At 35.8% G+C, this 15680-nt stretch overlaps 1 protein-coding gene and 1 pseudogene across 10 annotated transcripts in view; one reads left to right on the forward strand and one right to left on the reverse strand.

Annotated features, from left to right (window-relative positions):
* LOC145293304 (harmonin-like) overlaps positions 1–15680 on the reverse strand; it is a 293814-nt gene that overhangs the window by 160269 nt on the left and 117865 nt on the right. For 2 of the 10 annotated variants that reach the window (XM_080139943.1, XM_080139936.1), the window contains exon 1: positions 2000–2180. The exons of 7 other annotated variants lie outside the window; for them this stretch is intronic. In XM_080139943.1, the coding sequence (XP_079996069.1) occupies positions 2000–2041 (42 nt within the window). In that variant the 5' untranslated portion in view covers positions 2042–2180. Of the gene's footprint in view, positions 1–1999; positions 2181–15680 lie in introns of those variants that run through there. One more of the 10 variants, XM_080139939.1, reaches the window with a different exon arrangement.
* LOC145293487 (U2 spliceosomal RNA) lies at positions 11264–11475 on the forward strand (annotated as a pseudogene).

Consider the following 15680-nt stretch of genomic DNA (forward strand, 5'->3'; position numbering starts at 1 on the left):
ATATGGAGCCCCACAGGTAAAAACAGTACAGGCGGTGGACCTATAAATACTAGACTCTACAAATGAGGAAATCGAGAACAATAGAGGATGAAGCAAATAAAATAGAAAAAAGGAACCAAGAGCAGAAGAAATTAAAAAACAGAAAAGGTTAACAAACTCCTCCCACACATCACAACAGACACAATCAGTGACGTAAGCAATTTAATCCACACACCAAGATGGTAAGTATGAAGTTCAAATCAGAAAAAAACACCCAGGGAATAATGGACCGAGAAAACCTGGATGGGAGATAAAGCTAGAAGCCCAAATCAACAAGCATAAAAAAGAAGCCAAAACGATAAACAGGGAGAAAACGACGTGGAGAAAATTGGAAATGCGACCAGCAGGGAGAGACTAAACAAGAAACACGAAGATCTGAACAAAAAAATAGAAGCAAAAGAAGGAGGACTGAGACGATATAGATATAAATCTGAATAATGCAAGCAAAACAGGGCATTTGAAAACAATGAAAGCCAATTCTACCAAAATGTGAAAGGAGGAAAAAACAAAAACAGAACGACTAAACCCGACAGAAACAAAACTCTATTGGAGTAAGATATGGGAGAACGACAGGAACACAATAGAAATGCTGAATGGCTGAAAAACATGAAAGAGGAGTTACAGCAAATAGAAGAAGGAACAGTGAATGAAATCAACAAGGAAACTCTAAAGACCTATAAATACTAGACTCTAGAAATGAGGGAATCAATAGGAAAAATGTCAAACTGTAGAGCACTAGGACACGACGAGATACATGCATACTGGTTCAAAAAATTAGAACACTACACGAAAGACTAGCTGAAAACATGAGCAGATATATACAGTAAACAAACGTGCCAGATTGGATGGCAAAAGGTAGAACCACACTGATACAGAAAGACACAGAGAAAGGAACCACCCCCAGCAACTATAGGCCTATCACGTGCTTATACACTATGTAGAAGATACTGACAGCACAACTGAGGGAACAAATCTACCACTCCCTAAATAATCGTGGACTGTTCCCCGAGGAACAGAAAGGATGTCAGAAAGGAAAGAAAGGAACACATGGTCTGTTATACATAGATCAAAAGATCCTAAAGGGGGCAGAATGAAGGGGAAAGAATTTAGCCATGGCATGGATCGACTACAAAAAGGCCTACGATGATCCGTGTGAAAGCTCCCTGTGAGCCAATAATTGTAGGAGCGCTAGGAACAATACCGAAAAACTTTGAAAAGAGAATGGGAGAGATTGGAATCAGAGGGATGGCTGATAAGATACAACGGATAACAATAATTAAAACGGCTGAAATATTAAGAAAACCCCATGAACACAGGCACAAACTTGACATGCAGAAAATGCTACAGATGTAAAATACGAAGGAACACTATACGGAATCATGAAAACTGAAACTTTATAATTGTAAATCAACCCCCTCTGAGCCTCTACTTCCACCTATTTTTTATGTGTGTCACCAAAAACTGACACCACACTTAAGAAGCGACGAGGGTCAAAAAGACCGAGGAGAGAAAGCACTAGCCAGACCTCTGCTGGATGAGTGCAAAGAGGACTGGGATCATGGGGAAGCTTTTTGCCACTCAGATTCCAGTGTAGACCACGGGAAGTCAATGGTAAGCTGCTTTTACGATAATGCAAATTCATCTTCAATTGTTATTGAAAGAGATGAAGAGTACTAGAAGTCTGGGGTGACTTGTTGTCACTTTAACTCCAAGGAATGACACAATTTGTTCTCAAAGAGAAATCTTTGATGATGTATTATGTGACTACTTCTAGTAAAAATAAAATAAAATAATAAAATAAAAAAAAAAACAGAACAAAAAAAAAAAACTAAAAACAATAACCAGCGGCAACTACGAAGGCCTAATTAGTTCAAGTCACACAGAATTGAAGGCGGTTCTTATCGCCTTTAACTTTTTTGCTTAGAAAATGTGAATTTCAGTGAAGAAAAACAATTCCTACCTCTGTTAAAAGATTTTTCTCCAAATCTTCATCCCAATTCATTTTTAGTAAAGTTTATTCCAACACGGATTGATTCTTGTCCGAGGTTATTTAGTGTCACTTTCTGCTTTTGTTGTGATTAACGTTCGAAGGAAACGATATTTTTTATTATCCTACCAACATATGTGTAAATACAAGCGAGCGAGCGAGAGAGAGAGAGAGAGAGAGAGAGAGAGAGAGAGAGAGAGAGAGAGAGAGAGAGAGAGAGAGAGAGAGATAATATATCTAAGCCAGAAAAAAAAATTATCTACATAACCTTTGGATTATAGATAACTAAGTGTTCCTCTACGACGTTGCCTGGGAGTCCCCATTTACTTGCCTCTCCACGAGGGCCAAGTTGGACACAAGGTCGATATTTTTTTATGTGAAGGATATTCAGCTCTGAATATGATAAAAATAAAAATTGGCTTGACCATGACGAATTCCTCCTCCTCTAACCAAGGACTGAACAGATACTACATCTTAATCCTTGTTCGAATGGAAAGAAAGGAAGTATTTTTACTTTTTTGTTTCACATTTCTGTTTGTCGCACTCTTTTTTTTTTTTAAATTTATTATTTGGTTCTTGTCCAGAATTCCTCCCCCTCCCCTCGCTATATGAAAAAACAAATATAAAAAAAAATCTGTATGATGTACATACTCGTGACGAAACAAAAAATATCATATTCTAAAAATCACGTAAATTGATCATTTCATTTTGTTTTGGTAAAACTTGCGGAGAACGCTCTGTTTTACGGTTGTTTTAAAAATGGGACGAAAATTTAATTTTCGTTCCATTTTAATCTTTTTTTTTTGGGGGGGGGGCGGACCTGAACGAGCTTTCTCCCTGCCGTAAAATTAATTCCTTTTCACGTTTTCTTATTTTTTTTTTTCTTGCGGATTATCGTCGATAACTAACTTAACTTTCATATTAGCAGGAATTTTTTTAAAAAAGTTTAATTAATGACTTTTAACGTGTGGGATCACTTTTAACTTTTAAGGTTTAAATTTATCCTGAAAAAAAAAAAAACTATTTAAAAGTAGCGCGGTACCAAAACTGCATAAGCACCATTTTTTTGGTACGGCACGCTACAACAGAACATCGACCACTCCAATTTGTTTTCAAAGTAATCGAGGTCGCTGACGACGAATCTGATAAGAAGCACACCCGTCGCAAATTTACCGTTTGCATGGTATTAGCCCCTGAACCCAGGGACTATTTTCCGCCATTTTACAGCTTCCGTTTATGCTACGCGCGAGCGCGCGATAACATAAACGACGACTGTCGAATGTGCCTTCACGTAGCAAACTGCCTTTTCACATGGCGTACGAATCTTTTGTGGAACATTTAAACTTATACGAAAAAAAAAAAGAAAAGCACCCCAAGTGTGTGTGTGTGTGTGGGGGGGGTGGTAATGTCGGAAAGGCTTTTCTTTTCTTTTTCAGAACAGAATTTTCAATTTTTTTTTTCATTGGCGGATAATTAAAAAGTACCAGAAAATAAAATTGTGAGCCGTTTATTCAGCCACTGAGCTCGGACCAGATTGTTTAAATCAAGAAAAACAGAATTTGCAAACCAGTTGAATATAAAAAAAAAATATAAAGTTAGTCTCTATCTGTTCGCTATATTCCCCCTCTTCCTCCCACCCACGCATGAAATAATATTACCACTACTGCTGATAGTCCCTTTTATTTATAACTAGCGGGGGTACGCGGCGTTGCCCGGGTGTTTGGGGGGTGTGTATGTAGGAGAGGGTGACCCTGTTTTAATATTAAAAAAAACACGATGTTAAGAAAAATTGGAAAAACCAATACAAAGCAAAAAAGCGAACAAACGTAAAAAAAAAAAAAAAAAATGGGGCATAAATGTGTAAAAGAGGAAAAAAAGTTTAGGTAGAAAAACAGGCTCGAACCCGAAACATCTGGGCTAAGGCGGGAAAAGGGTGCTCGACACGTTACCCCTACACCAAAGAGAAATACAACTGAGAACAAATAAAATTAAACCTTTAAAAACATTTGCAGGTGGTTTTAAACTAACGTCAATGTTTTCTAGGTCAAACATTACGTCATTGTCGTAGTAGCAGGAGCAGAGAAAATGAAGGAACGTTTTTTTCGGCGCCCCTCCCTGTACAAAACTGATCATTTTAGGGTGAAGGAATTAATGTCTTTGGCCAATTTTTCGATATTTGTCGGGTGAAAGTTGGAACTTTAAAATGATACCTATCTGGCGAAAATCCGTGACCCGTGTCGAAAGTTTTTGCGAGACATACAAGCACACATACATACATAGATACATACATGATGATTGCAACGTCTTGTCAGACGAGTGCCACTCCCTAAGACATTTAAAATCCATGAGCTCAAATGTCTGAGGGAGTATCTATACAAATATGATGTTAAAGAGTCTTAGCTTTGTACGACAGCTAAGTCTCTCTCTCGGTTCAAAATGTTGAGATCTAGCAACAAGCAAGAGCAAGATAGCCAGCAACAAATTAAACTGCAGACCAGCTTAATGCGGGTACTGGTCTTCCGCTTTATGGTTTTTTAAATCAGAGATTTGCTTCTCCTAGAAAGGTTGCCTTCACAACGGCTTACGGGAGCCCTCTCTACCCCAATACACATATACACACACAAATATACACGTACATACATACATACATACATACATACATACACACATTTTCGCTTTTATATATATACTAGCGGGGGTATCCGGCGTTGCCCGGGTGTTTGGAGGTGTGTGTGCTGTTAAATAAAAAGAAACAAGAGGGGAGGGGGTAAAGTTGGTAGGATCGAACCCGAAGCCCTGAGGTGAAGTTGGAAAATAAAATGTGAAAAAAACATGGACCGTTCAGCCAGCCAGAAGGAGTTACTGAAAGATGTTTGAATTTATTTAAGTAAGAACCAAATTGACAGGTGTCCGCACAGAAGTCGTAGAGCGTTACGATGACGACAACGACGACGTAAAAAATAGCTAGTCAGCAAATGAGGTCAATGACCAGGTTTAAAAAAGAAAACATAAAAATGAACGTTAAAACTTAAGCAGGGGGGTAATCAAAACATCGAAAAAAAAACACAAAAAATACTAACGTAAGGCAAATGAACGATGTTAAATGTAAAAATCGAAAAAACAAAAAAGAAAACAGAAAAACGAACACGTGAAAAATGGCTTAAATAAGCCTGTTTCGATATTAAAATTTAAAAAATCGGTGGGTACCAGGGTGTTTTTGGGTGTGTGGTCGGAGGTGGATAAGCGAAGTAAAAAAAAAAAAACAGAAAAACGAACGTTACGTGAAAAATGGCTTAAATAACACTGGTTCAATATTTAAATTTAAAAAATCGAAAAAGAAAAGACATCTCACACCACAATTCGAAACCAAACGTTTAGATAACGACCCAACGCAATAACCAACTGAGCTAACTCAACGTACATGAAATTTAGTCAGTTCTTCAACTATTTAAAGTAAATCAGGCCATGACGTCATCTGACGCATGCATAGAACCGGTCGTCGTCACGACCATTTTTGTTGACCCCCCCCTGTCGAAAATTGTCGATTTCGGGGTGAAAACACTAACGTTTTTAGCCAATTTTTCGATATTTTTCGGGCGAAGGATGGGGCTTCAATATGATACAGAGTTTGTGAATTTTCGTCGTGTCTGTCGAAAGGTTTTAGCGGACACACAAACACGCATACCAACATAGATACATACATACATACATACATACGTACATACATACATACATACACACATTTTCGCTTTTATATATATAGATAGACTAGCGAAGGGTACCCGGCGTTGCTCGGGTATTTGGAGGTATGTGTGTGTTGGGGGGGGGTAGATCAAAACAACCCTGTTAAAAAAAAAAAAAAAAAAACGTTGGCCGGGTGTTTCGAGGTGTAAAAGAAAAAAAAAGTTTTAGTAGAAACACTGCTTTAATATTAAAATTTAAAAAATCGAAAAAAAAAGACATCTATCACCAAGATTCGAACCCAAAACGTTTAGATAATGAGGTCGCACTCTAAGCAACTGAGCCAAGACGACGTCACCAAAATCATGTTGTTTTTTCAAATATTTAAAGTAAATCAGGTTACGACGTCATATGACGCATGCTTATAAGCGAACTCGTCATGAGAAGACGGTTTTTGCTGACCCCCCCATTTAGAAAACTACTGATTTCAGGGTAAAGAAATTAACGTTTTTGGCCAATTTTTCGATATTTGTCGGGTGAAAGTTGGAAGTTAAAAAATAATACTGATCTGGCGAAAATCCGTGACCCGTGTGGAAAGTTTTTGCGAGACATACAAACACACATACATACATATAAATAAACACACAAAAACGCATAGTTACATACATACACACATTTTCGCTTTTATATATATAGACTAGCGAGGTGTACCTGGCGTTTCCCGGGTGTTTTTGGGTGTGTGTGGTCGGTCGGGTGTGGGGGGATGGTGTTACTGAAAACCTAAGAATAAACGAATTAAAAAAAAAACAAAAAAACAGACCCCCCCAAAAATACACGTGAAAACTGGCTTAAATAACCCTGCTTCAATATTCAAATTTAAAAAATCGAAAAAAAAAGACATCTCACACCATGATTCGAACCAAAAACGTTTAGATAATGAGGCCGCGCTCTAAGACACCTGAGCAAAGACGTCATCACCAAATTTGTGTTGCTTTTTCAAATATTTAAAGTAAATCAGGTTACGATGTCGTATGATGCATGCGTAAAAGCGAACTCGTCATGAGAGGACGGTTTTTGCTGACCTCCCACGCTGTAGATAACTACTGATTTCAGGGTAAAGGAATTAACGTTTTTGGCCAATTCTTTGATATTTGTCCGACGAATGTTGAATGTTTAAAATGATACCGATCTGGCGAAAATCCATGGCCCGTGTAGTAATTTTTTGGGAGACATACAAACACACATACATACATACAAACACACATTTTTGCTTATATTTTTAAAGACTAGCGGGGGAGTACCTGGCGTTGTCTGGGTATTTTTGGGTGTGTGTGACGGAAGGGGTGTTAATGAAAACCTAAGAATAAGCGAAGTAAAAAAAAACCCAAAAAACGAATGTAAAAACTGGCTTAAATAAGCGTGCTTCAATATTAAAATTTAAAAAATCGAAAAAAAGATATCTCACACTATAATTAGAACCCAAAACGTTTAGATAATAAGTCTGCGCTCTATGCAACTGAGCTAAGACAACGTTGCCAAAATTGTGTCGCTTTTTCAAATATTTAAAGTAAATAAGGTTACAACGTCATATGACGCATGTGTAGAAGCGAACTCGTCATGAGAGGACGGTTTTTGCTGACCTCCCCATGTAGAAAACTACTGATTTCAGGGTGAAGGAATTAACGTTTTTGGCCAATTTTTCGATATTTGTCGGGCGAAGGTTGGAAGTTTAAAATGATACCGATCGGCGAAACTCTGTGACCTGTGTTGAAAGTTTTTGCGAGACATACAAACACACATACATACATACATACAAACAAGCGCACATACATACAAACACATTTTCGTTTTATATATATAGACTAGCGGGGGTGCTCGGTGTTTCCCGAGTGTTTGTAGGTGTGTATGGTCGGGCGGGGTCGGGGGTGTTAATGAAAACCTAAGAATAAGCAAAGTAAAAAAAGAAAACAAAAACGAACGTTAAAACTTAAGCGGGGGGTACCCGGGCGGTGGGGGGGGGGCGGTAATCACAACACCGAAAAAAAAAAACACAAAAAACTAACGTAACACAAACGAATGATGTTAAATGTAAAAATCGAAAAACAAAAACAAAAAAGAAAACAGAAAAACGAACGTTAAAACTTCTAAAAAGAAATCACGTGATAAATGGCTTAAATAAGCCTGTTTCGATATTAAAATTTAAAAACTCGGTGGGTACCCGGATGTTTTTTGGGTGTGTGTGGTCGGTTGGGGGTGTGGGTGTTAATAAAAACCTTAGAATAAGCGAACTAAAAAAAAAAAAACTCAGAAAAACGAACGTTACGTGAAAAATTGCTTAAATAACCCTGCTTCAATATTTAAATTTAAAAAATCGAAAAAAAAAGAAAGAAGACATCTCACACCACAATTCGAACCCAAAACGTTTAGATAATGAGGCCACGCTCTAAGTAACAGAGCTAAGACGATGTCGACGAAATTGTATCGCTTTTTCAAATATTTAAATTAAATCAGGTTACGACGTTGTATGACGCATGCATCGAAGCGAACTCGTCATGAGAAGACAGTTTTTGCGGACCCCCCCCCGCCCTATAGAAAACTACTGATTTCAGGGTGAAGGAATTAATGTTTTTGGCCAATTTTTCGATATTTGTCGGGCGAAGGTTGGAAGTTTAAAATGATGCTGATCTGGCGAAAATCCGTGACCCGTGTCGAAAGTTTTTGCAAGACATACCAACATACATACATACATACAAACAAACACAGATACATACATACATATATACATACACATATTTTCGCTTTTATATATATAGACTAACGGGGGTACCTGGCGTTTCCCGGGTGTTTTTGGGTGTGTGTGGTCGAGCGGACGTGGAGTTTGTTAATGAAAACCTAAGAATAAGCGAAGTAAAAAAAAAAAATAAAAAACAGAAACCTCAACAAACTGAAATATCATGGTTTAATTGTGCTCCAAACAGAAATATTTATTTCAAACACGCTTCTGTCATATCAAATAACCTACTGTTGATTTTATATGCTGGCCTTTCTGCTTGTGCTGTAATAATGGCTTGAATTTAAGTTTAAAATGCAAAAGTCAAGTATCATGATTCAATTGCGCTTTAAACAAAAACATTCATTTCAAACCTGCCCCTTTCATATCAAAGAACCAACTGTTAGATTTTTATATGTTGGGCCTTTCTTCTTGTCTAGTAATAAAACTTCTCAAATGTGGTGTTAGGCTGTATAAGACGTTTACTTTGGACAAAATCGCCTGATCTTTATTTCATCGGATATTTTCGATTATCGATAATTATCAGAGACATTCCGATACAAAATCTAAGAACACTGTCAGGTACATAAAGTACCTTTGTGTGAAATTTTGTAAAAATCGGCCAAGCCGTTGCAGAGTCTGTAGGACACATACACACAGTTCCTTTAATCTAATAATAAAGATATTATTTTATGACAGGTCTGCCAACGTTGACAGACATGACTATTTTCTGTCTGATGGAGGAGTGGCAGTTTGTGATCTATGTTGATTTATAAAGCAACAAAAAACGTCGACTGAACTACAAAGAAAAACACGTCTGAAAATAAAAGACAAAAGAAAAAGATAAAAAAAGAAAGAAATGAAAAAGAAGGAAATAAAAAAGAAGTAAAAAAGAGATAAAAAGAAAGAAGTAAAAAAGAAGGAAATAAAAAAGAAGTAAAAAAGAGATAAAAAGAAAGAAGTGAAAAAGAAGGAAATAAAAAAGAAGTAAAAAAGAGATAAAAAGAAAGAAGTAAAAAAGAAGGAAATAAAAAAGAAGTAAAAAAGAGATAAAAAGAAAGAAATGAAAAAGAAGGAAATAAAAAAGAAGTAAAAAAGATAAAAAAAGAAAGAAATGAAAAAGAAGGAAATAAAAAAGAAGTAAAAAGAGATAAAAAGAAAGAAGTAAAAAAGAAGGAAATAAAAAAGAAGTAAAAAGAGATAAAAAGAAAGAAGTAAAAAAGAAGGAAATAAAAAAGAAGTAAAAAGAGATAAAAAGAAAGAAGTAAAAAAGAAGGAAATAAAAAAGAAGTAAAAAAGAGATAAAAAGAAAGAAGTAAAATAGAAGGAAATAAAACAGAAGTAAAAAAGAGATAAAAAGAAAGAAATGAAAAAGAAGGAAATAAAAAAGAAGTAAAAAAGAGATAAAAAGAAAGAAGTAAAAAAGAAGGAAATAAAAAAGAAGTAAAAAAGAGATAAAAAGAAAGAAGTAAAAAAGAAGGAAATAAAAAAGAAGTAAAAAAGAGATAAAAAGAAAGAAGTAAAAAAGAAGGAAATAAAAAAGAAGTAAAAAAGAGATAAAAAAAAAGAAATGAAAAAGAAGGAAATAAAAAAGAAGTAAAAAAGAGATAAAAAGAAAGAAGTAAAAAAGAAGGAAATAAAAAGAAGTAAAAAAGATAAAAAAAGAAAGAAATGAAAAAGAAGGAAATAAAAAAGAAGTAAAAAAGAGATAAAAAGAAAGAAGTAAAAAAGAAGGAAATAAAAAAGAAGTAAAAAAGAGATAAAAAGAAAGAAATGAAAAAGAAGGAAATAAAAAAGAAGTAAAAAAGATAAAAAAAGAAAGAAATGAAAAAGAAGGAAATAAAAAAGAAGTAAAAAAGAGATAAAAAGAAAGAAGTAAAAAAGAAGGAAATAAAAAAGAAGTAAAAAAGAGATAAAAAGAAAGAAGTAAAAAAGAAGGAAATAAAAAAGAAGTAAAAAAGATAAAAAAAGAAAGAAATGAAAAAGAAGGAAATAAAAAAGAAGTAAAAAAGAGATAAAAAGAAAGAAGTAAAAAAGAAGGAAATAAAAAAGAAGTAAAAAAGAGATAAAAAGAAAGAAGTAAAAAAGAAGGAAATAAAAAAGAAGTAAAAAAGATAAAAAAAAGAAAGAAATGAAAAAGAAGGAAATAAAAAAGAAGTAAAAAAGAGATAAAAAAAGAAAGAGATAAAAGACATAAAAAGAAATAAAAACAAAAATAAAAAGAGATAAAAAAGAAAAAACTGTCTTACATAATTATTATTAATTGATTAAAAAGATGTTTATTTTTTATGTTTTATTTTTTAGTTCTATATCTAAATCTTTCTCTACACTATCGTTATTTTCAGTGCAGTTGCTCGACTGAGCTTCAATCCTTGGTCTCCCACCCCGTTAAAGATTCACAACAAGAACTCGTCTTACTACAAACACTATCAATAATTTCTATTACGTTCATGATCAAAGTTTTTTTCCTAGAACTGACCATCTATGAAATGTAATACCATGTTCTGTTTTCGAGCTGAATACAACATGATTGTTTTCAAGTCCAATGTAAATGAATTCTTGTTGCATCACTTTCTTAAATAATCACATTCTTCCAAATCACCATTATCATTACCAATCATCAAGATGTTTTCTGACCATCTACTTCGCACGCATTTAACCCTTATCATCAAATGGCCTTTGGACTTGGATTAGTGCTGACACCGTAGGGAAAAAGTTTGTTTATTGCTTCAAATGCAAATGAGTTGAGAATTTGCTAAAAACTAAATATTTGATTATAATCATACTTACCTTCTTGGCCTTTTAGTCAAGATCAAAGTGTAGTATCTGTTCTTCAGATGCTGCACTTAAGATGGTTTGTACCAGTCAATGGAGGGGAAACCCTCTATACTGGGACAATTATTATTTTTGGTAACCAGAGTGACCCCTTTTAGGGGAGCTGGTTTTTACCTCACATTAAAAACGGCCTTGTGCCTAATTTGCTCAGTGGGGGAGCAAATAAATACCATCTGTTCTTCAGATGCTGCACTTCCATTTCTTGTTCTCTTTCGGTGGAGGAGAAATCCTTCACGACTGAGACAATTTTTATTTTTGTACCTTTTCTCCACGTTAAAAAACGACCCTGGTGTCTAACTCTGTCCCGTGGGGAGGCATTGTAAATAGGTATAATCATACACACAGGTACAAAGATAAACACTTATATCCGGGTAAAGAAAGAGATATTTACACACCGGTACAAAGATAGTCATTTACAAAGGGGTAAAAAGATAGTAACTTACACACATGTACAAAAATAACCACACACACAGGTACAAAGACAGACCCTTACACACAGGTACAAGATAGTAACTTACAGGTACAAAGATACAAATTTACACACATGTACAAAGATAGTCATGACACAAAGGTAACCGCACACACAGATACAAGTAAGTTACTTACACACAAGGTACAAAAATAGCCACACACACACACACACACACACACACACATGATGATTGCAACGTTTTGTCAGACGAGTGCCACTCCCTAAGACATTTAAAATCCATGAGCCAAAATGTCTGAGTGAGTATCTATACAAATATGATGTTACAGAGTCTTAGCTTTGTACGACAGCTAAGTCTCTCTCTCGGTTCAAAATGTTGAGATCCAGCAACAAGCAAGAGCAAGATAGCCAGCAACAAATTAAACTGCAGACCAGCTTAATGTGGGTACTGGTCTTCCGCTTTATGGTTTTTTAAATCAGAGATTTGCTTCTCCTAGAAAGGTTGCCTTCACCACGGCTTACGGGAGCCCTCTCTACCCCAATACACATATACACACACACACAAATATACACGGTGCTAGTTGGCCGTTGACCTAGAAAAAGAGTTCATTCACACACACACACACACACACATACACACATACACACAGATACAAGTAAGTTACTTACACACAAGGTACAAAAATAGCCACACACACACACACACACACACACACACACACATACACACATACACACATACACACATACACACACACAGATACAAGTAAGTTACTTAGATACAATGTACAAAAAGGTACAAAAAGGTACAAAAATAGCCGCACATACACAGGTACAAGTAAGTTACTTACACACAAGGTACAAAAATAGCCATACACAGATGTGCCATCTATTCTGGCTATTTTTGTACCTTGTGTGTAACCGTGTTAGTTTGGTTTTGGTTTTGGTTGAGGTTAATGTAAACATAGAGAAGACCTCCACTGAAATTTAAGACAATGGAGACGGATGAAAATTCAGATGTGGAGAAAGTCTACATAGAGGAGACCTCCACTGACAGAACACAAGGAAGACTGAGGCCATAGGGAGGGTTATTGCCAGTCAAATCCCAGTGAGGATCAATGGTCACTGTACCTTGTGTGTAAATAACTTACTTGTGTGTTATTGGGAATCTCAGTTTAATTGCTATCTAGGTAGTTTTAGAAATAGAAAATTATATAAGCATATTTTGATTTCCCATCTGCGACTTAGCAGGATCAGAAGGTTAGGTTTGACAGGCATCAAACCCAAGTCAACTTGAATGACCTAGATTAGATGTACCGGAAATTAAGGGGTGACATGGAAGTGTGGTCGTAGGCTTCCAGTTGACGACCATATGGGTGGAGTTGGTCTTAGCAGCAGAGGAATGCAGACAGGAGATTTTGGGTCTCTCCCGACAACCAGGGTCCGAGATGTTAGGCTTGCCTTGAATAAAAAGATTGAAGCTTCAAATTCGTGTAACAGTCATATTGCCTTATTTTCTCTCTCGGGGAACTGTTTCTGGGCGCAGTTATTTCATCAGGTGCATTTCATTTGGCAATCATGAACGGTGATCGGGGAGATTTCTGGAAGCTGCAAGGAAAAATACTTTCTTTTTTTCTCTCTTATCCATTTCCACTGGATATCCAAACACTGATTAATTTTGCTTGAAGATAACTGTTCTTTTGTTGGCATAAAATGTGACATGGCTATTACAAGCAAACAATAGGAAAGAAAGAAATAAAAATCCAGGTCGGCATTTTTCTTTATTACCATTACTTTCGACACCACTTAAAAAAGTCTTTCGCTACCACATGTTCATTTTACCTGGCTTGCATTTCTCCTTCCTCCGACCACATGCCGACCACAGACAGCCCATTCCTGTCCTCAACTTTACACATCCAATTTTCTTTAATGACGACTTTGTTTCTCCCCCAAACACGTGGTGCAATTTTCTCTTCTTTTTTCCTTTCTTTTCTCATACACACTTCCTAATTTGCATATGCGTTTTTTCAACTACTGCTGCTGCTAATCTCTTCACAAGCTATCCTTTGCTGCTGCTGATATTTCCCCACACGCTCCTATTCACTACAAAATGACACTGTAACTTTTCCTTTTCTCACGCAAGCACTATCCAATTTCCTTCCACCTATGACAAACTGTGTAAGTAATTGAATATGGCTTTTTTTAATTTAATTTCGTAAGTTTTTTTCGCGTTTTATATTCCATACTAATAAAATATAGAAGCTAGTCTTAACACTTTTTGCTAAAACAAACGCCCATTGATGGATAAATAGGCAATCTCATTAGTCAAGATTAGTTATTCTCAAAACATTGCTTTTCTGCTTTTTGTAAAGTGAGTTCTCTCTATTGCTTAAACACTTTTTTTCACACCTGAGGTTATTTCCTGTCTCTACAAATCTACTATCAAACCATGTATGGAATACTAATGTCACATTTGAGCTGCTCAATCTGTGTCCCATTTGAGGGTTTTTGATAAAGTACAAAAATGTATCTGTAATTTGATTGGCCCCACACATTCTTCTTCAACCTTTTTTTTTAAATAGATATCATTATGGCGTGTGTTCTTCAGAATTGTCTGATCTATACTCAGCTTCTATTGTTCCAGCTTCTTTTTTTTTTTACATGGTAGTCACCACTTATCAAGGCCCGGAAGCCACTCAGGGATAAGGGTTATTGCGTGTACAGTAATAAATGGGATAATATCGTAGTATCGTTAGTAATGGAGATTTGATAAAGTGTCTTACTTAAGGGAGCGGTTTATCAGGAATTTGTATATGTTGAACTTGAAGACATCCAAGTTGTAGTCAGGTGGGAAACAGGCAAACGGCAGAGACTTCCACAGGCGTGGACTTCTAAGAAAGAAGCTTTGTTCATGGAATCTACGTTTTGATTTAGCTTGTTTGATTCGATGGTCTAGTGGTCTTCATCAACCCGTTATTTTGCTACCTGATTATAACATATCTTCCTACATCAGTAACTTCTTTATAATGATTGCATGATTGTGAAACTCTCTTCTTACTGATTGTTTTCCTCCTACCTACAATCTTAGTCTTTTCAAGACTAAGGTTGTAGGTAGGAGGTCTTGAAAAGACTAAGGTTAATAGGCATCTCCTGTCTTTGCAATAATTATCTTTCCTTCTTACATCAAATGGCTTAACACCTCGTCTGGAGCGATTTCCATAAAAAAAAGAAAGAAAAAAAGAATAATGCAAACATAAGTAGAGATATTTTCAGTTTGAAAGTTAAATGAAAAATCTAATTTCAAGATCAAGGTCAAGGTTAAAGACAAAATTAATGTCAAGAATATCATGAAGTTTTCGTTTTCTATTTTATTTCTTAGTAATGAGTCATCAATTATCACGGTCCAAAGGCCACTCGAGGATAAGAGTTAAATAAGTGTCAGGCGGATGATAAGACAAGACAATGATGATTGGTAATAATGGTGGTGATTGGGCAGACTTTGATTATTTAAGAGTGCGGCTCAACAAGAATTTGTTTACATTAGAGTTGAAGACGACCATGTTGTAGTCAGCTAGGAAGCACTTATGTATTATGTTCAATTGATGACAGTTCTAGGATAGAAGCTTTGCTCATAGAAATTTCGTTTAGTCTTAGGTTGAAAGACAGATATTGACAGTGGTTGTAGCTAGACGAGTCTTTGCTGTGAATGTTTTGCAGGTGTAGGATCATAAATTGAAGCTCAGTCGAGCACCTGCTATGAAAATAACGACAGAGTAGAGAAAGACTGTGGGAAAAAAGTTAGTAAGTAGGAAAAAAAAGGGCATTGCTCACTAGATTTCAAAGTCGGTTTTGTACTCTATCAGTTAGCATCTCCTATTTCCTCAGATGTGGGAGCATTAGTCCATCTTAATAAAAAGACACGTGAGAAGGAAAATAAT

Source organism: Euprymna scolopes, chromosome 14 (genome assembly GCF_053919585.1).
Source record: "Euprymna scolopes isolate OS-2025 chromosome 14, ASM5391958v1, whole genome shotgun sequence".
In the NCBI taxonomy this organism is placed as follows: Eukaryota; Metazoa; Mollusca; class Cephalopoda; order Sepiida; family Sepiolidae; genus Euprymna; species Euprymna scolopes.